This window comes from Alosa sapidissima, chromosome 3 (assembly GCF_018492685.1).
Source record: "Alosa sapidissima isolate fAloSap1 chromosome 3, fAloSap1.pri, whole genome shotgun sequence".
In the NCBI taxonomy this organism is placed as follows: domain Eukaryota; kingdom Metazoa; phylum Chordata; class Actinopteri; order Clupeiformes; family Clupeidae; genus Alosa; species Alosa sapidissima.
The window spans coordinates 38,318,732-38,340,922 of NC_055959.1; the positions used below are offsets into that span (position 1 = coordinate 38,318,732).

At 42.9% G+C, this 22,191-nt stretch overlaps 1 protein-coding gene across 2 annotated transcripts in view; it reads left to right on the forward strand.

The window, feature by feature from the left end:
• The window catches only part of pemt (phosphatidylethanolamine N-methyltransferase), a 200,400-nt gene that overhangs the window by 174,246 nt on the left and 3,963 nt on the right, over nucleotides 1-22,191 (forward strand). For both annotated transcript variants that reach the window (XM_042086130.1, XM_042086133.1), the window contains exon 6: nucleotides 17,659-17,733. In XM_042086130.1, the coding sequence (XP_041942064.1) occupies nucleotides 17,659-17,733 (75 nt within the window). The remainder of the gene's footprint in view (nucleotides 1-17,658; nucleotides 17,734-22,191) is intronic.

The window sequence follows — 22,191 nt, forward strand, 5'->3', positions numbered from 1 at the left end:
TATTATACACACTGGGGCAGAGGTAGTATAGTGGTTCAGGAGCTGGGCTAGCGTGCAGTAACCTGAAGTGGTGGGTTCACTGCTGTGCCCTTGAGCAAGGCACCCCTGGTTGCTCCAGGGACAGTGTAATCCCTTGTGATGTAGGTGACATATGTAAGCTACTTAAGGACAACAGTACGTGTCTGCTGAATAAATAAATGTAAATGTAGACTGGAAATATGCTGTACAGAAATCACCTACAGCTTGATTTGTTTCTGTTAATTGTATTTCACTGTAAAGCTTTTGAAAATGCTCAATCCAAATGTTACCATTTTGAATGGGTACTTCTTTTGGTTCTTTTATGCTCAAATTATTCCACATATCCTAGAACTTATTTTTATTGGTAGAGTCTTCGATTTCATAGATAAGTTTATTAGTGTAGTACTGTTTTTTTTCTTTTGATAGTTTGTTTGTAACTTTACAGACATGCTTTATAGACTGATGTATACTTAAACTTAATCATTTTTACGTCTTTTTATATATTTTTTAAATTTCCAATTTTTATTGTCCTTTTTTACATTTTTATCTGTTTTCGATAATGTAAAGCACATTGAGTTGCCTTGGGTATGACATGTGCTAAACAGATAAAGCTGCCTGGCCTTGCTTTGCCTTGCCGTGTCATGCCTTACCTTGCCTTGTCTTGCCTTGCCTTGCCTTGTCTTGCTTATTTCATCTTTTCAAGCAGTCATTCATTCATGCAGTAAGTCAATTGCTCAGTCTGATAGTCCAACATGCATTCATCCATTCATTCATTCATTTCCATTCATTTGTTGGTTAGTTTGTTCGTCCATTCAGTTATTCTTTGCCAGTTAACTTGCTGGCTGATTGTGGGTGTGTGGGCTGGCAGAGGCATATGAAGCTCCAGCAGTGGGGTTGTCAAAATGACTGTGATTGCCCATAATTTCTCATAGATTACACTCCCAAGTGTTTTGACCTAAATCCAGACTCAATTTTTGGGAAAATGCTGCATTATTCTGTGTCAGATTGTTTCCCTAATTTGTGGCTAAGATGTAATTGGTTGTTTGGAGGCCGAGGGATCTGATTGGTTGGGTGAAAAGAGGGGAAGGTGCTGATTAGAGGAGCTGCAGGAAGCTCATGAACATCCCATTTGCTTGTAAGAAAGAGACATAATTTAGGGTCTATTAAACATTCACTTTAAGCCCTGCATGGCTCTCCTCTTGATGGTCTACCCTCATCATCACCATCATCATTATAATCATTGTCATCACCAAAATGAGTTTGTGTGTATATGTGTGAATATTTTTTTTTTCAAAATCTGCCTTTTAACAAGCCACAAAAATATGTTGTTTCATGCTGCACACATACACACAAAGGGAGAGAGAGAGAGAGAGAAGCTAGTGTCGTTTAGTATAATTACAGTTAATTTGCCCATTTGGCTCAAGATGTTTTCCAGAGCAGCAAAGTGATATCAATGGGGGCAACTCAGGGATGTGGGGAGAGAAGAGAAGTTGAACAGGAAGTGAAGAACAGGACCACGATACACACACACACACTCAGATCGAAACACATATGCACACGCACACAGACACACCCACACCCAAACACACTCAAAGGGATCTGTGGAACACACACAGAGAGGGGAAGTCCTGACACACACACACACACACACACACACACACACAGTATTTGCAAGGAGCTGAGTTCAGTCTAGAGCAGGAGTCTCAAACTCAAATGAGCTGGGGGCCACTTCTGCCAACGTCATCTGATTGGAGGGCCACGTCAGTGTTAAAGAATAATACAAAAAAGAATGCCTATTTCCTAAAATGCAATGTTTTTTTTTTTTTCAAATACTGTATTTTCATAAATAATTTTATACATAATTTGTATAAAATAATGATAAAATAAATATAAATACAAATTATGAAAAGAAACAAAAAAATAATTTCCTCTCATAACTTATTTAAACCTGGCATATCAAAATTTCAAAAGGGCATGGCTTGAAAGTGGTCAGAGATAAAGTCCTACTGTAAATGTAAAAATCTTTGAGTATAAACAAAAGTTTATGAAGGGGGTAAATTTACCCATCTAATTTGCCACTGGATGGTAAGCACCTCAAATTATGCACCTTTCAGTAAATACTGGATGTTTGAGCTACTATTTGAGCAGGTTTACTTTCTTTTTGTCATATTACCCAAATAACAAATTAACAGGAAAACAGTAGGCCTAAGATGTAACAAGTAAACTATTACTAGTAAGGGTGTCACAATTTCGTATTTTATTTCGTTTTTTATTTCGAAATCGATCGAAATTACATCTCAATCTCGAACTTCGAACTTAAAAGTAGAATCGACGATGCAGCCACACCCCCAATGTCACGTCCAGCATGTATGCCAAGACAGACAAACACACATGCACGTGCTGAACTGCAGCGTCAACACTCCTCTAATTTTAGGCTGCAGCCAGTTAAAATATAGGCCTACACATCAACCTACCGAAATCAAAGCCCCTCTTGCTACTTTGAAATCACCGGTGTGGAAGTATTCGTTCATTCACGTCAATTAAAACTAACTTTAACTAGCCTACTCAACTTGTGTAGTGAAAAGATGGTCTAATTACAGTCCAAAGTTACTTTAAGGCTTAAAATGCACATTTATAAGTACATATTCCATGACCACTAACCTTGGGTCTCTTCGGAGTGTGCTGAAACAATCAAATTAACATTCTGCGTTGTTTCAATTTACTATGTTCACGTCTCTGTTTTAGCCTAAAGTTAGTTCTGTTTACATTACAACCTCGCGGTTGGAACGATTTCAAAGCGGTTTCAAAATAAAAACCCCCCGAAAAAGAAAAGGAAAAGGCCAAAAAGAGTAAATAACATATAAGGAATGCATTAATAGTAATATTTAAAAAAGATCGAAAATTGAATCGAATCGAGGATTTGGAGAATCGTGACACCCCTAATTACTAGCCTGTTCCACAAACCGTTATTATAGGTCTACAATAAAATAGCCTGGTCAAATCAGTTCCTATCGCGGGTGACTTTGTAGTTCTTCAGAGCTGTCTGTATCATGTCCATTACGGACACTATCATCACGATTACCACTGCCACCTCCAGCTATGTTGGGCAAAGAGTCGAAATAAGCATGGTGTGCTTAGTGGACACCGTCGTACACAAAGACGCACCTCCATTCACAGACGCACCGTGACTATCACTGTCAATAGACGATCGATCATAATATAATCTCCAAAAGGCAGATATTCTCCTTCTGAATCAGAATAGGTGAATAGCATAACCTACCCAAGACTTCATCACACGTGAACGTTTTTTCAACATTTGGTGTAGGCCTATTTCTGCTTCAGTTTGTGCAAAACTATGGCCTGCATCGCTTCCGCGTCATTACAAACAAATGCACGTCTTCATGTTTCTCGCGTGTAGGCTAATACACGGTATTTCCTGAAAACTGTGTGCAGCGATTTTGGGCTTGAATCAAGCTCTGGATGTCTAGCAACTAGTGGAGGAGAGTACAAATGAGATTTGTTACCGTACTTGGATCTATCGTCTATTTTAATCAGTGTCGTTGTTTGTCGCAATTAAAAATACCCTCAAGGGCCGAATTACATTATTATTTTGAAATAGGCCACGGGCCGGAATTGGCCCGCGGGCCGGGAGTTTGAGACCCCTGGTCTAGAGCCATTAAAATGAAAACACTGAAGTGATGCTGCCTGTCTCACCAGCTGGTGCTGGAGCTCAAGCCTGGCAGTGCCATCTGTGCCCATTATATGCCAACCCTGTGCCAGACCCCTCCATGCGCCCCATGCTAAACGCCACAGACAGACAGAGGCAGAAGAAAGGAGGGGGAACCACAATGGGAGATTAAATAGATGTAGAGAGATGGAGCAGGACTGAATGAGATCAGAGAGGAAAAGGAGGGAAGCAGAAAGACAGAAACAATGGATAGAGAGATTGAGGAAGAGGGAGAGAGAGAAGAACGGGTAAGATGAAGAGAGAGGAGGAAGAAGAGACGGAGTGAGAACGAGAGAGAAGAAGAGATAGATGAGGAAGAGTGAAATGGAGGAAGTAGGTGTGGGGAATGAAAGACATTTGAGGCGTTGAGAGGAGGAAGAGAGTGATGAGAGAAGAAGAAGAGAGGGGAGGTTAGGTGGGTGTGTGAGGGACGTGGAGAGATTTGAGAAGAGGAGGGAGAGGAGGAGAAAAAGGAGGGAGAGAGAGAAGAAGAGAGGGGAGGTTAGGTGAGTGTGTGAGGGACGTGGAGAGATTTGAGAGGAGGAGAAAAAGGAGGGAGAGAGAGAAGAGAGGGGAGGTTAGGTGAGTGTGTGAGGGACGTGGAGAGATTTGAGAAGAGGAGGGAGAGGAGGAGGGAGAGAGTGCAGAAAACAGATCGATGGAAATACGGTGTCATCTGCCCACTCAGACTCATGCAATTAACCCACTTTCTCTCCCCTTTAGACCTGTGTAAGAGCGAGTGAGCAAGGGGCCAGTGTGATGTTAATGTAAAGGACAGCAGACATATCGAGTGGCAAACTGGAGATAATTGAACATTATTGTCTCAGCTTTCAGAGCTGTCTGATATGATACCCTGAGAGAGTCCTTGATAGACACACATTATGTCTCTAGCCACACACACACAGCTCTCTTTCTCTCTGTCTCTCTCTCTCTCTCTCTCACTCTCACACACACACACACTCCTAATACCCCATATGCATCACTAACACTCATACTCACACCCACACACACACACACACACACACACACACAGAGAAAGGATGCAAATAGTTTCAGAGAAATACATACAGTGAAATACAGCTTCCACACACACACACATAGGGCTCTATTTTGGCGATCAGAAACAGATGGTCAGAGGCATAAAGTTTATAGACATTAAAGACGTGGCCAGTCCACATTCACTAATTTAATGGCACGATTATGTGGTCAAACATTGAGCGCTTGGCGCAAAAGAGTTGTTCTTATGTTTCTTAATCAGTCATGGGCGTAACATCCTTTAAACCAATGAGAATGACATCCGTCATTCCCTTCAACAGCAAGCAGCACAACTTCAAACAGTGCATCGGTATTTTCATAGTCAGAGGCGCATTTGAAGGCATCCGCTTGCACGCGAGACTGTATGGAACAGGGATTCCACTAAACCTTGCTTTACTAAAACCTGTTTGTGACTAGCAGAGTATAGCCTACACACATCTGCATTCGTCTATTATTTGAACTCATAGGCAAAGTGAAACTAACTTCACCGCGGTCTCATAGTCAATGATAAAACAGTTCTACACAGTTAATTACTTTCACTATTGACTGACAAGAGGTTACCATTGAAAACATAGCCTGAAAAAAGTAACACTTACCCCAATAATGTTCAAATGACTGAATACAAATCCTAAGGATATTTATCTTGCAGAGGAGTTGCTGCTTACATCTTGTGGTCAGTGGCGTAATGTTTTTGGAGGGTGAAAGATTTTTGGATCATGCGCCAAACCACATCTTATGTTTAACTAGATGTACCGCATAGCGGTACAAAATATGACCGCCGCTCAGTCCTGTACAGCCGTTCCGCGAAAATGAATCACACTTCAATTTGTCTCCATATTTTACTCCATCCCCCACTCTTGAAACTTTTGTGTATGCTTGTTTGGCATGCCTGAGTGTGTGTGTGCGGCTGCACAGAAAGTAGCCTACTGGTGCTGAAAAGGTGAATAAATTGTAGAATAGCCAAAGAAGATGTAGCATTGTTATAAAACCTTTAAAATCTCTAAACAATCACAAGTAGGGCAGTTCATCACAGTTCATCCATTGCAACTGGATTGATGAAAGGTCACTTACACCTGTAGGCTACATTGTATTTGGGAAAAGCAAAAGGTATCAGCATAATGTTATTTATTTATTTATTTATTTTTTATGTATTTATAAACAAAAACATCTCTGTCAGTTCCATGCCGTTTTCAACTAGCCTAGAAATCTAGACGCACCCTAGCGGCGGCAAATTAATTTGCTCAGCCTGTACGTCTAGTATCGAACCATAGGGATTTCTATTGGCTTAGCACCGTGGATGTTCTCCAATCACAGCGCTCTATTTTGTTAGAGAGTCTTAAGGCGGGCTTAACAGGATAACGACAGTCCTGCGACTGTGAACAACAAGGAAGGTGGCTATGGCGAACGAAGAGCGGTTGTTTGAATCGGCGTTGGCGTCAACTTTGGAGGAGTTGGACTTATGCTTTTCTTTGAAAGTTGAGCAACACAATGCACTTAAGTCATTACTTTCGAAGAAAGATGTATTTGCCGTTTTGCCGACCGGATACGGATATGGTCGTAGCGCTGGCCTATTGCATGCCTAGGCAGTTTGAAAGACAATTCTCTGCCCGCCCCTTGGATTAAGCGAGGTGAATGGTTCAATGCCAGACTATACATCTCAATGATATAGGATGGCCCCGCCAGGCTAGTTTTCAACAGCTATCAAAAACAAAAGGTCATTTTTGGATGGATGGATTTTTTGTGAATGTTTCTTCTTCTACATAAGATTTTAGTCATCTTTAGTTCATGTAATACTTTATTGTCAATGCACAAATTAAGTAACAGTAGTCTGAAACGTTATTGTTAATGCACAAATTAAGTAACAGTAGTCTGAAACGAAATGCTGTTTTACATCTAACCAGTGGTGCAAATAACTGACATGTCCAAATGGGCCTTGATGAAATGCGTCGCTAGACTGTTCATACACATTTTAACGGGCCAAAGTTGAAGAGCTTTTGTCCGTTATTGTTCGTGCAAATATAGGCTGATTCATGTTCCCTTGCATTGTGTAACAGAGGTCCATGGCTAGTCTGGCTTTCATCAAGCTCAATCTTTTAAGAAATCAAAAAATAAATAGCGGGCATATCAGGCTGGGTTCACCCAGCCTAGTCCATAGGCACCCGATATTGTTTAATTTTCCGATTGAGATATACACGCTCTGGCTATTCTAAATGCAAAAATGCATCAGGGAGTTATGACAAAACTGTAACTAACAAACTAGATCCTAATAGAAAGCTGTTAGCTTCCCTAAGCTACAGGTAGGATTATAAGGTAGGCCTATTTACAACATAAATTGTCAATAGGCTATGCTGGCGACACAAATAAAATCTCCTATGGAAACCAACGGCTTACGCCTTACAGTATCAAGTGGACTTAAACTGCCATATCGTGGCGAAAAGTTGTAATAAAATTCACGCAGCTCCATCAGTCAAGGAAAGCGCGAATGAAGTAGCCACTTCTAAATGGGACCCACTACACAGTAGCTTAAGGTGTGTTGCTAAAGCAGCCATAATGAAATGAAGGTGTCATTGTTTGGATACTTCACACACACGTGCTTTTTAATTTCACAGACTACAACTACCAAGCTGGAATCAAAGCACATCGATTCCCCTCTCACACCCTGCACGCACTTAAAACAAAATAAACAGGCGTCTCAGTCTCACGCATGTATAGGCAAAACTGTATCAGACCGGTGTAACGTTGGTAAATCTTCCATTGCACAGAATGATTTTGTAGCACGTGCAATAAATGACAGTCGAAAGATACAAACAGTGCTGCTATCAATTTGCTTGGTATAACCGCATTTATAGTTTTCTACAAATGCAATCAATCAAATTGGCCTCCATCACTCAACCAACGCTAACAGTAACATTACCTAGGTCCTTATTGATATTACAAGATTAACGTACCTGCAGTAAAAACCAAGCATGTCCGATAAACATCCTCAGATTTATTTCGGCTTCAAGAAGAAATGGGAATTACACTTCATGTGAACATCATCCTATCCTTATTAGATGTTCGCTGCAGTAAATTACAGTCCTTGTAGGAAGCGTCCATTGTTTTTCCAACCCACTTTTAACTTCCAACAAAAGGTGTTTATGCACATGTGTGCACATGGAATGGGTTAACATGACCCCTGGAGGCAAACATACGGAAAAAATCGGTCATCCTAGGGAATCCTTGTTGGTGTACGGTCACTAAATGTACACATAAATTATTTTATTGTAAGGCCCCCCATGAACGAAAGTTCACAAAACTTGGCATGCATTCGGAGGGTGTCATAATGATCCTACACTTTCAATTTTGTGCAGTTTTGACCATGTCAGCCAGAGATATTGTGGTGAAAACACCTAATTTTTTGCTTTTTAATTTTTAACTAGGTGGCGCTATACATGAAATAAGTGGTAATGGGATGGGTTGACATGCCCCCTTAAGACCAACATACAAAAAAAAGGTGGACCTCCTAGGCCCTACGGTTCTCAAGATATTCACAGAAAACTGTGTCTGCCCTACCCTCCTTTCGGGGGGTGCAGTCCAGCGGGGGGGCTACAGATCAAAACGAAAAACGATGGTTCCATGCTATCCATATGGGGTTACATGCCCACCAAGTTTCGTCTATCCCGGTCTTTCAGTGTCCCGGGAATCCTTGATGGAAATTTGGACATGCGAAAAAGAAAAAAAAAAGAAAAATCTGACTAAACCTATATGACCGCCGCTTCGCTGTGCGGCGGTCATAATTACCACACCCCTGGACGCAAGGTTTAATAAGAGGAGCGCATGGTGAAAAATCAACACTTTATTGAGTGTAAGATAATAATAAGTTTTGCGTCCCACTTTGCACCACCTTGCGCCGTGTGTACAATAGGGGCCATACAGTCACACACACTCACTCATATATATATATATATATATATATATACAGACACACACACACATGCTGCCAATAAGCACATGCAGTGTGCTTATTGGCAGCGCGGGGAGGTGGAGCTGGGAGCACTGGCCTGAAGAGGGATTCACTCATTAGCTCTCCAACACACCATCGATTCGGTCTGCCGCAGAAGTCAAACTCTGTTTATTATGTACGTTTATTGGGTGGGGGGGGGGGTTTGCTTGCACTATTCACCCCATGGATAATATGTTCATTTTCTGGTTAAGAATAACAAGTGTTAGTCATACGCTGCACATTTATATTCAACGCACCTTATACAAGTTGTTACACAAACAGAAAAGAACTCTTCAACATGTGTAGTGATCCTGGATCTTTTTACATAAATGCTGTCCATCGCCTGAATTTCTATTTATTGTGTATATGTAGGCTTTAGGTTCTAGTTTAAGAATGTTTATGTTAGTGCTGTCAATTAAACGCGTTATTAACGGTGTTAACCAAACCCATTTTAACGGTGACAATTTTTTTATCGCGGGATTAACATTATTTTTGGCCTAGCCTAGCCTTTTTTTCACATGCTGTTGCAACAACGTTAGAAAAACTACAACACACTAGATCTAGCTAGACCGGAAACAAAACAAGGGGCACGCCACACACACTTATTTGGGCTTGTGAGCTGGCCAAAGGGTAGTAGGCTAACGCATTTATCACATTTATTGCATAGGCATGGAGATAATAAACACCACGGGCAGCAGTGGCCTACTGGTTAGCACTTAGGACTTGTAACCGGAGGGTTGCCGGTTCGAACCCCGACCAGTAATTCTGAAGTTCCGGTCGGCTGAATGGTGCTTTAAAGTGCTGTGCACACCAATGCCGGCATGAGTGTGGTGCGATCTGCTTTCGACATTTAGGCCTACATTAGATTCCATTTTTCTCAATACAAATCCGCACACCATCGCACTTTGCCGCCGTGTAAATCACGATTCAGTTCTATTTGGTCGGCGCCGCTCCAATAAAATCCATTGTTCATCCAGTGTTTGCCAGTAAAAACTTCGGCGCTGATGCATGTGCAAGTGACGGTGTACCATAGACTGTATAAAATAGCAGTGCACTCATGTCAGCGCTGGTGTCGGCTTAGTCGATATGGAATTAAAGTTCAGAAATGCAAAATAATAGAATTTTAATCATGTGATAAAATATGCGATTAATCAGGATTAACTATAGAAATTCAACGGTTAATCGCAATTAAAAGATGAATCGTTTGACAGCCCTAGTTTATATACTAGTAGAGATCTGCTAGCTAGAGAGAAGATGGTGTGATGTGTGTTTATATACTAGTAGAGATCTACTAGAGAGATGAGATGGTGTGATGTGTGTTTATATACTAGTAGAGATCTGCTAGCTAGAGATAAGATGGTGTGATGTGTGTTATACTAGTAGAGATCTGCTAGAGAGATAAGATGGTGTGATGTGTGTTTATATACTAGTAGAGATCTACTAGAGAGATGAGATGGTGTGATGTGTGTTTATATACTAGTAGAGATCTGCTAGCTAGAGATAAGATGGTGTGATGTGTGTTATACTAGTAGAGATCTGCTAGAGAGATAAGATGGTGTGATGTGTGTTATACTAGTAGAGATCTGCTAGAGAGATGAGATGGTGTGATGTGTGTTTATATACTAGTAGAGATCTGCTAGAGAGATGAGATGGTGTGATATGTGTTATACTAGTAGAGATCTGCTAGAGAGATAAGATGGTGTGATGTGTGTTATACTAGTAGAGATCTGCTAGAGAGATAAGATGGTGTGATGTGTGTTTATATACTAGTAGAGATCTGCTAGAGAGATGAGATGGTGTGATGTGTGTTTATATACTAGTAGAGATCTGCTAGCTAGAGATAAGATGGTGTGATGTGTGTTATACTAGTAGAGATCTGCTAGAGAGATAAGATGGTGTGATGTGTGTTTATATACTAGTAGAGATATGCTGGAGAGATGAGATGGTGTGATGTGTGTTTATATACTAGTAGAGATCTACTAGAGAGATGAGATGGTGTGATGTGTGTTTATATACTAGTAGAGATCTGCTAGAGAGATAAGATGGTGTGATGTGTGTTTATATACAAGTAGAGATCTGCTAGAGAGATAAGATGGTGTGATGTGTGTTTATATAGTAGAGATCTGCTAGCTAGAGAGATAAGATGGTGTGATGTGTGTTTATATACAAGTAGAGATCTGCTAGAGAGATAAGATGGTGTGATGTGTGTTTATATACAAGTAGAGATATGCTGGAGAGATGAGATGGTGTGATGTGTGAGGATCTTGATACTTGCTGTCCTGTAAACTATGCCTCACATTAAACTAGCTATTCAGGGTCATGGTAAGCAGAGAGTAAGCATGTGTGTACACTTTTAGGGAAACCAACCTCCCCACCTCTCATCCTTAGTGATGCTACTTGCACCAAATATTATTAATAAGACTGGCTGGATGTATACGATAAGATAATCCTTTAATTTTCTCCCAAGGGAGAAATTTGCATGTATTTGTGTGTGTGTGTGTGTGTTTCTTTTCTATGTCTCACCCTGACCATGCATGGCCCCAAGGCCTCGTCCGCAGACATGGCAGTACTGTGTTTTTGTGCCACTATATGTGTGTGTGTGTGTGTGTGTGTTTGTTAGTGTATGGTGTTTTCCACTGTTCCAGGCATACAACTGATGTAGTGGCCTGGGTCTACCTGACCGGAGCCCACTGTTGCTACTTGATTTAGATTGAGGTCAAAATGACCCTACTCTGGTCAACAAACTGGCCAATCAAACCCACACCCTGCCACCCACAATCAATCTCTCTCTCTCTCCCTCCCTCCCTCTCTCTCCCTCTCTCTCTCTCTCCCTCTCTCTTTCTCTCTCTCTCCCTCTCTCTCCCTCTATCCTCCTCTTTGTTGTTGTATCTTCCTATCTCCTTACTAGCACTGGTGGAGTTGGATCTCTTTAGCAGTGATTTTGTGGACCAGATGGGAAAGAGGTAATTGAGTGAGGTGGAAATGATGGACGCCATCATCAAAGGAAGGAGAGGGGGGTAGAGAAAGAGGGAGAGAAAACGAGAAGAAAGAGATGGGTGGAGAGATGGAGAGATTGTATATGAGAGAGAGAGAGAGTGATAGACAGATGGATACGGATACGGAGAGCAGACACAGACCTCCAGAACAGCAGTTCAGCATTGCTCTGATGAGGTTTGTTATTTCATGATGAGAGAGAGAGAGAGAGAAAGAGAGACTGAGAGTGTGAAGGCAAGAGGGGGGAGATGGAGAGAGAGAGACTGAGAGAGTGAAGGCAAGTGGGGAGAGTTGGAGAGAGAGAGAGAGAGAGAGAGTGAAGGCAAGTGGGGAGAGTTGGAGAGAGAGAGAGAGAGGGAGAGAGAGTGAAGGCAAGAGGGGGGAGTTGAAGAGAGAGAGATGGGGTGAAGAGAGATGGGGTGTGTGTGAAAGATACTGGGTAAGATGGGGTGCTGAGTGTGTGTGAGAAAGTGAGAGAATAATAAAGTTTGACAGTGACCGATGGAGGTGGATTTAACCAGACCTCCAAAGTCTAGCAGGGCCTCCTTGCTCTGTCAGTGTGTGATATTATTATGAGGGCGAAAATCAGGTGAATGAGAGAGAGCAAGAGAGGGGGGGGGGGTCTGATGTCTGGAGCTGTATTTCATCCTTGTCCTCTGATGAAGCTCGTTATGATGTGGTCATGTGGCGTCGTCCATCTTCATCCTGGACTGTGTTACCGCATCACTGACTGAGAGCAGCACTCAGGGCTCTGACATTCACCCTGTTACACCAAAATCCATCAACTAGGTCTTTGTCATTAAAAGGAGATAAATAAGCGTTATATATGTATGCAAGTGTACACAGCTCAGCAATCTCATTGCATAAATGAAGATTTAGTTTCACTTTTGCTAACATTGCATGAAAGAAACAGCATTTGATCTTGGTAGAGACCCTCAGCAGTTTCTTTTGTCAGTATGCACATGTCTAAAACATTCTCCTGCTCCTCTCTCTCTTGCCAGGCAAGACTAGGAGATGTTACGTTCCTTAGCTGACTGAATGAGGGCTGTGATGTGTATCAGCTGATAGAGTGAATGCTCGGGTCAGTGGAATTTTCGTACGGAACAGCAGAGAGGTCTGTAGTGTTCTGTAGTGATTTGTAGCATTCTGTAGCGTCCTGTCTCGGTTGACTCAGGGGCTTTTGTGTTCTTAACAGAACTGACCATGCCGAAGGTCATCAGTGCTGACGTCAGGTACCACTTACAGTCTCAAGTGCCCGATCTGCACCCAGCTCCCAGAGAGAGATGGCCCTCTCCTGCCATCAGAGGAACTACATCTAAAATCTAGATTTCAAGTGAATTGTTATGTATTAAGAATACAATGAAATACTAGTGTTCTGGCTATCTCTGCCTTACATAAAAGACATATCATCAGAAGAAGTAACATTCAGACACAACGCAACATTTTATGGTTCAAAAAATAATGTTTGTATTAGGAGCAGGGAAGTCAGGGAAGATTGTATGAAATTCCAGAATGAACTGCCACATATCTTGCACATATTGGCCATTTATTTTTATTGTAGAATAACAGCTTATAAATAACTGAAATCAGAATATGGACTGTGTCTAGATGGATACACTGTTTCCTTAATTGCCAAGAACAGAACGAAAAACATGTCCTTAGTTCACTTCATCAATAACAGCTGCGTAACTGGACCCCTTTTTCCTATGTGCCAGAATACTCAATAGTTTCAGTGGCGGTTATCATCATGCTGAATCTCTTGGAAAGAACTTTTTAAATCATTGTTCCCATTCTCCCCCTCCCTCCCTCTCTCCATTATCAGTGACTAACTCTCCATTAGGTCGTATTAAGAGTAGGAGAGGTTTCGTAAGCCATGCATCCATCTCAAGGCCGGCGCTCACTCACCTGATAATCAGCCTGAGGTCAGTGTGGCCCAGATAGCCTAGTTTAGCTCAAAAACACACTGTTCTCCACATGCACTTCCCATGCACTTATAATGCACTTCCCTTCTTCTACCTCTTCTACCACCATCTCCATCTTTGACTTATACTTATACTATACTTATATGTGTACTTATACTACACCAAGGCCCTGTGTACTTATACTACACCAAGGCCCTGTGTCCACCAAATGCGCCCTCAACCTCATTTTCAGAGCGCTTCTGTCAAGTGTTTATTGTTGCTAGGTTACAACGTTTTGATTGGTCGTCGAGAAGTGACATTAACGAGCCAGCACTGTTCTAAAAGTTGAATAGATTTTAACTTTTAATGCTTTGAGCGCTGTGGAAAAAAATGGTCAGTGCCGAGGGTTTTTTTCCACCGAGGGCTGTGAACGCTGAACTTAATAGGATTTCTATAGAAAATAGCTACCATCGACGCAAAAAAAAAAAATATTGGTGGGAACAGGCACTTATACTTATAGTATACATCAGAGTTTCCGCTTGATAAAAATGGTTTTGTTTTCCGGACATTTTGATGATATGCCGGTCAAATATCCTATTATCGCTTCCTAATTAGTCATGTTGAGGAAAACTGCAGACAGGCTATGTAGCTTAAAGAATCAGGCCGTATAGAATGCAACATGTTCATTAGCCTAACTCAAACATTTTTAACTAGTGTCAATTTAAAGATCTAGCTAGTCTCTATGCTGTTTTCATGGACAGCAAGAATCCGCTTCGTTTGTTGTTTTAAATAGGCTACGTTGTTCGTTGCTGCTACCCATGTTCACACACACACACACACACACACACACTCAAAGCTGTGGACCAGTCTGTCTTGGACCAATTCAAATTGAAATTCAGACAAGTTAATTGCCATGATGAAGCGTGTTCTCCCATGCTGCTTGTCCAGAGGGGCAGGGCAATGTGAGAAAGGCTTGGCTGCTGGAGATGCTGAAGACACTGAGTCACTGCCCACCCAGACTGTGTGTGTGTGTGTGCATGTGTGTGTGTGTGTGTGTGTATGTGTGCACTTATATGCAAACATGAGTGCTGTATGTGTGCATATGTGTGCGTGTCTGTGTATGTGTGGGTCGATTGGACCAGAACTGTGCGCTCAGCATAACACATGCTGTCTCTCCCTGGGTCACTGAAACACTCTGGCTAACTGGCCCAAAGCCTTGCAAAGCCTCACTGACCTCTCTCACTCACTCATCACATAGACATGTGTCTGTGTGGACCAGACCTACAGTAGGCACTGCAGAACAGAACTGGAGAGTTATAGGCTAGCTAATTTAGCTGAAAATATACTCACTGGACTGCTTCATTGTTTAAAAAATGCTGTTCAACCCCTGCTGGGGAAAAAACCCAGCTAGAAGCCAGCTTGTACTTGTAGCTAGTTTTAGCTGGTCTTTTCTGGTGTGACCAGCCTGTCTTGTGGGATATAGCTGGTGTAAGATGGTCATGCTGGTGTGACCAGCCTGTCTTGTGGGATATAGCTTGTGTAAGATGTTCATGCTGGTGTGACCAGCCTGTCTTGTGGGATATAGCTGGTGTAAGATGGTCATGTTGGTGACCAGCCTGCCAAACTTGACATAGTTGGTGTAAGATGGTCATGCTGGTTTTCTAGAATGACCAACAGAAGCTGGCATGGCCAGTTAAACCAGCAATGTAAGACCAGCAACACCAGCTACAATGACCAGCTTGAGGTGGTACAACAAGCAAAACAAGCTGAATTACCATGGTAAGCAGGGTAAACCAGCTGAATTACCATGGTAAGCAGGGTAAACCAGCTGAAGGTATGTTTCTGGCAGGTGCAGCCTGAAGAGGACCCCGCAGGGTGGAAACATTGCCTGTTGTGCATTAAATATATGGGAGTCAAAAGCAGTGTTGCGGACATTATGGTCTAGCTGGTCAAACATCATAGGGTGGTCAAATAAACTGGTTAACAAGCTATTATAGATGACCACAAATGATGCTTTCCACGTTGATTGGTTGTGTGCTGTCCACACAGATACAGAAGCATACGTTTGTGTCCGATGATGACGCTTGTTCCAGGGGGTTGGGGGGGGGGGGGGGGGGGGGGGTGATTGGTCAACGTTGTTGGCGTTGATGCCACCTCACGTGGCTATGGAGGCCGATTTTGGAGCCGCACACTCTTCCACAGATGGAGCAGGTATGTCCTGATGATTGGGAGGTGGGGTCGTTGGGCACGTCTTGCGGTCCTCCTTTGGATGAAGGTGTCGTTGGAGGACCGCAAAGGAGGACCGCAAAACGTGCCCAACGACATCGACAGGCAGACCCCACCTCACAAACACACACACACACACACACACAGCATCCTACGGACTGCTGGGTAAATGTATCGTCTAGCAGTGGCATGGCCGACTGACCGACTGACCTACTTCTGTGTGAGATGACGTGCGTGTGTGTGTGTGTGCATGACAAGAGCATCAGTAATGATTGTTATACAGTCCAGTAAATATCCTCCTCCTGTAAGTGCCACTGTGCACTGTTTCCGCTTAAAGGACTTAAAAGGAGGAGTCGGTTTTACCTCATTTTTTTCCATCTATGTGAAAAATTGCCTTAAGCTTTCAATAGAGTCTCAATAGAGCTTTGATGACTGAAGAGATGTGTGAGTCGTTATCAGACCCCGTTATCAGGCCCCCCCCCCCCCATCCGAGCGAATGAATTGGCGTCTCCACTCATCATTGTCCTTACAGAAGTGTGTCTTGTAAGTCTGTAACTATAGTGACAGAAGCAGAATTAGGTCAGCTCCACAACAGGATTGGACGCATGCAGTGCAACAGTAGAACTAATGTAATGGGCAGTGGGAATGATGTGGTTGATTGGTAGTCTTGTGCCATGCACATTTTAGGGAGAGATTACTTATGTGCTCTTAAGAATCATATGAGTCCAAATGAGCATGGTGTTTGTGTGTTTGCATCATATGAGTCCAAATGAGCATGGTGTGTGTGTGTTTGCATCTGGACAGTTGCATGGGCACATCTGTATGCATGTGTGTGTGTGTGTGTGTGTTTGTATGTGTGTGTGGTGTGTGTGTGTTTGCATCTGGACAGTTGCATGGGCGCATCTGTATGCATGTGCCTGTGTGTGTGTCTTTGTATGTGTGTGTGTGTGTGTGTGTTTGTATGTGTGTGTGTGTGTGGTGTATGTGTGTGTGTGTGTGTGTGTGTGTGTGTGTGTGTGGTGTGTGTGTGTGTTTGTAGCTATGTGCCTTTGTGTGAGTGTGTGGGTGTTTGTGTGATCATCCCTCTCTGTTTTATGTGTGTGTGTGTGTGTTTGTGAATGCTTTGAGTATGGTTAAATGGTAACTCTTACACTTGGATGCATGCCATACTATGATTACTAGAGAGTATTCTGGCTACCCAGAAGCTCGCATCATGCTGAACGAACTTCTGGGCCAAAACATTCACAACCGGAAACAGCTACTTTCAGAGACGCCCACTGATCTCTCTTCCGTTATGTTCTTGGGGAAAAGTTCCTACTGAAACCAGTGCGAAATGGCTGCCGAATCGATACAAACATAGTTGAAGTATGTTTAGAGTCGATTTTTGAAGAAATTGAAGTTCGTAACATTTGCTTTAAACCTCTGCAGAAGTTATGTCTCATTTCCCTAAGCAAAGTCTAGCCAGAGATGGCTACAAAGGCAAGCTAAACGCCATCGTCTGCCCCCTCTCCGTGATTGGCTAGTGAGAAAAGCCTTGTTCCAAATCAAACATTGCCCCGCCCTATTTTCACCTGAATCCAGGTGTGTTGCTCTAGACTAGCTAGAGAGAGACCGACAAACTGACCCATCTCAACCTATTGACTCCCCCACACACACACGCACACACACACACACATACCTCTGTGTCTGTAATCTTGACAATGGAGGCAGACAAAGAAACTGATGTCCACCTATTAATCCCTCTCTCTCTCTCTCTCTCTCTCTCTCTCTCTCAGGAATGCCAGTCCAGTTGGTGTTGTACTGACTGTAGTGGTTGCTGTGACTTACAAGGTTGCCATCACATATGAAGGGTAAGGTGTCTTTCGCTCCCTCTCCTCTCTTGTTTCTCTTTCTTTTCTCTCTCTACCTTCATCTCTCATCCTTTCCTCTCTTTCTCTCCCCCCCCCCCCCCAATACTTCTATTCCCGTGCAAGGAGCTCTGCCAATGCTGCTCTGCTGATGGCGTAAGTTTTAAACAACAGAAAGGAGTATATTCTTTGAAACGAGTAAGCGTGTGAACACTTTGTTTGTGCATGTGAACACTTCGTTTACAAGGAACATGTGGTGGCTGTGTGTACTCTTGGACAGAATTGGGCGAGTTTACGGGTACTTTCACACCTGGCTCGTTGATTCGGAACGTGGAGCGTTACCCCCAAAAATCGGTTCGATTGGGTATATGTGAAAGCAGCAATCGCACTCTTTTTGTAAATGTAAATCAGGTTTAATAGGCCAAGTATACTTGCATATACAAGGAATTTGTGTTCTGCATTATACCCATCTGGAGGTAATGTACAACACACCCACATACAGTGTACACCCATCCAAACACACACCCTCAGTGAGCACAGTAGGAGCACACATACAGTACACACCCGGAGCAGTGGGCAGCCTTTATCTTAGCACCCAGGGAGCAGTTGGGGGTTAGGTACCTTGCTCAAGGGCACCTCATCCATGGATGTAGGTATAGGAGAGCGCTGTTCAATCACTCCCCCCCCCCCCCCCCCCCCCTTCTCTCTCATAGGGTCACTCTTTGTCGTCCTTCTACACTCTACATAGTCATTTGTTTTCCAGAAGGGTGACAACACATATGCACATAACTGTGCATGAAGTTCCATGAGCAGTGGTCTAGCACTGGCCCAGTCTGGTCAAGATGAGCAGTGGTCTAGCACTGGCCCAGGTTGGTCAAGATGAGCAGTGGTCTAGCACTGGCCCAGTCTGGTCAAGATGAGCAGTGGTCTAGCACTGGCCCAGGTTGGTCAAGATGAGCAGTGGTCTAGCACTGGCCCAGGTTGGTCAAGATGAGCAGTGGTCTAGCACTGGCCCAGGTTGGTCAAGATGAGCAGTGGTCTAGCACTGGCCCAGTCTGGTCAAGATGAGCAGTGGTCTAGCACTGGCCCAGTCTGGTCAAGATGAGCAGTGGTCTAGCACTGGCCCAGGTTGGTCTAGCACTGGCCCAGGTTGGTCAAGATGAGCAGTGGTCTAGCACTGGCCCAGTCTGGTCAAGATGGGCTGGGTGGGGCTGCTGTGGCGCAAGTGACCGCTACAGTGTCCATTCCATGTTCGGGTCCAAGTGCCCACGGGGACCCAGATTCGAGTCCAAGCTGCGGTCATTTCCCAATCCCACAACCATCTATCTCTCTCCCACTCACTTCCTGTCCTTCCTCGCTATCCTGTCTAGATGAACGCAAATAGCCTAAAAATCGACTTTTTAAAATGATGAGCTGGTTATTTTCACCCTGAGTGATCACCACCATCATCACTAGAGCATCACTCACATAAGAGTGTGTTCCACTCACACCAGACATAATGGGCACAAGGTGTAATTAAAGTCCCATTTTAAACCAGTTTTATCACAATATAACACAATTGAACACAAATGATCACAGTATACTCCTGGGTTAAGCACCAATTGTATGCCATAATTGCCTTCAAGAGGCTGTTTAACATTGACACAGATTCATGACAGTTGACGTTTGTAGACAGATATTGTTTCAGTTGACAATGCGGTCCTGCAGTTGGGGAGAGTGAGAGAAAGGGAGAAGTCATTAGGTTCTCTCCGGTTCTCTGGCGGGCAGAGTGAGAGAAAGGGAGAAGTCATTAGGTTCTCTCCGGTTCTCTGGCGGGCAGAGTGAGAGAAAGGGAGAAGTCATTAGGTTCTCTCCGGTTCTCTGGCGGGCAGAGTGAGAGAAAGGGAGAAGTCATTAGGTTCTCTCCGGTTCTCTGGCGGGGTGGCGTTGGGTCCACTCAGCTCTAGTTGTGATCTCATCCTTATCCTCTCCACCCCCGACTTCAGCAGAAAACGGAGAGCGTGCGGCATCTGGCCATGTTTATAGATGAGAACAAACTCATCATGCTGGATGGTACAGTAAGGTCAAGCTACTGGGACACTTTTATTGAGCTGGACTGTTTTGCAATGAATGCTCATATTTGGGTCACACACTGTTGTTGTTGTGTGTATGTATGGGGGGGGGGGGTTTACAAGGACAGATGACTCTGAAGGCGGACAAAGACCGCAACAAGGTTGTGTGTTCGTGTGATGTCTGTGATGATTTGTTTGTGTGTGTCTGTGTTGGTGTGTAGATTTATTTGTGTGGAGTGTGTGTGTGTGTGAGTATGTGTGTGTCTAGCAGCTGCTCAGTCCAACCCTCTGATAACAGAGAACAGAGAGATGTGTCCTCCCACTCTGTATGTGGTGTGTGTTTGCGTGTGTGTGCGTGTCTGTGTGTGTGTGTGTGTGTGTGTGTGCGTATTACAGTAAAAGAAGTCAGTCGCGATTTGGATTCCAGACAAACACGCATCACACTTTACAAACACTCCTCACAAACATGCATCACACTTTACAGTCTTCACACTTTGCAAACACTCCTCACAAACACGCATCACACTTTACAAACACTGTTCACGCTTTGCAAACACTCCTCACAAACATGCATCACACTTTACAAACACTGTTCATGCTTTGCAAACACTCCTCACAAACACACATCACACTTTACAGTCTTCACACTTTACAAACATGCTTTGCAAACACTCCTCACAAACACACATTACACTTTACAAACAGTCTTCATGCTTTACAAACACACATCAATAGCCACAAACACACTTTGCCAATGCTCCTCACAAACACACTTCTCTCTCTCTCTCTCTCTCTCTCTCACTCTCTCTCTCTCTCACACACACACACACACACACACCTCACTCTCACCGTCATCTTATTTGTGATGGCAAATAAAGATGTTTCCATTGATTATTTAAAAAGGGTCTGATTAATTTTGAACATGCCATTTTTCATTAAAATGTTAAAAAAAAGATGAAAACGCTTCTTTTTCTGATTCCATGTTTCTACCACATCGTCTTACAACCGTTTGGCATGTGGCAGTGTAATTTTCAGTTAGAACAAACATATTGGTCAAGAGAAAACCAACTTTAAATCAATATTTGCAAGGGGTATGAATAAGTTTGTTCCTAACTGTACGTCTCTATGGAATAGCTCTCAATGTTTCATTGAATTGGACTTAAAAACCAACAGGATCTTTTCTTCAGGCAAAATGGCTAAATGTTTGAGAGAAGGATAAATGTACATCAGCGACAGCATGAATGTGACTAGCATCAGCTGAGTCCATTAGCATTAGGCACGTCACATTGTCCAATCTGCGGACCGGCCTGGTGAAAGGACGTCTAAAAACAACACCCCATCTAAAACAGTACATGTGATCATGTTGTCTGATAGAAATGTATGTCAAAGAGAGGGTGTCCTTTGAGCTGTGTGTGTGTGTGTGTGTGTGTGCGTGTGTCTTTCTCCACAGGAGACAATAGTCTCAGGATGACCCACTTCTCTCTCATAGGGTCACTCTTTGTCGTCCTTCTACACTCTATACATCAACACTCTCCATGCACAGACACACACACCTCACTCTCTCACACACACACACACACACACACACCTCACTCTCTCACACACACACACACACACACACACCTCACTCTCCGCTGGCTAATCACACACCTGTGTGTGCCTCTCTTCCTGTCTGTGTTGTCTGGTGAGCAGCAGTGGGGTCTGGGTCTCATATCAGCTGACCAAATCCACAGAGTCCATTCAACTCAATCCAGTTATATACATAATTGATATCGCTGAAATAATATAATCCAGTTATATACATAACTGATATCACTGAAATAATATAATCCAGTTATATAAATAACTGATATCGCTGAAATAATATAATCCAGTTATATACATAACTGATATCGCTGAAATAATATAATCCAGTTATATTTAGCTACATAACTGATATCGCTGAAATAATATAATCCAGTTATATTTAGTTACATAACTGATATCGCTGAAATAATATAATCCAGTTATATACATAACTGATATCGCTGAAATAATATAATCCAGTTATATACATAACTGATATCGCTGAAATAATATAATCCAGTTATATTTAGTTACATAACTGATATCGCTGAAATAATATAATTGATGTAATCAAATGAAAGTTATAGATAGAAAGAGAGATAGATAGGAGGATGCCCAGATACAACTCGTTAGGTGCAGAGCCGGACAGTAACGGAGTACATTTACTTGAGTACAATTTTGAGGGATCTGTACTTCACTCGAGTATCATTTTTGGGGAGTACTCATGCCTTTACTCAAGTACATTTATGAGGCAAATATTGTACTCTTTACTCCACTACATTTCTATCCATAACCGTGAGTACCCGTTACTTCTTCTAAAAAAAGGAAAAAAGAAAAATCTCGG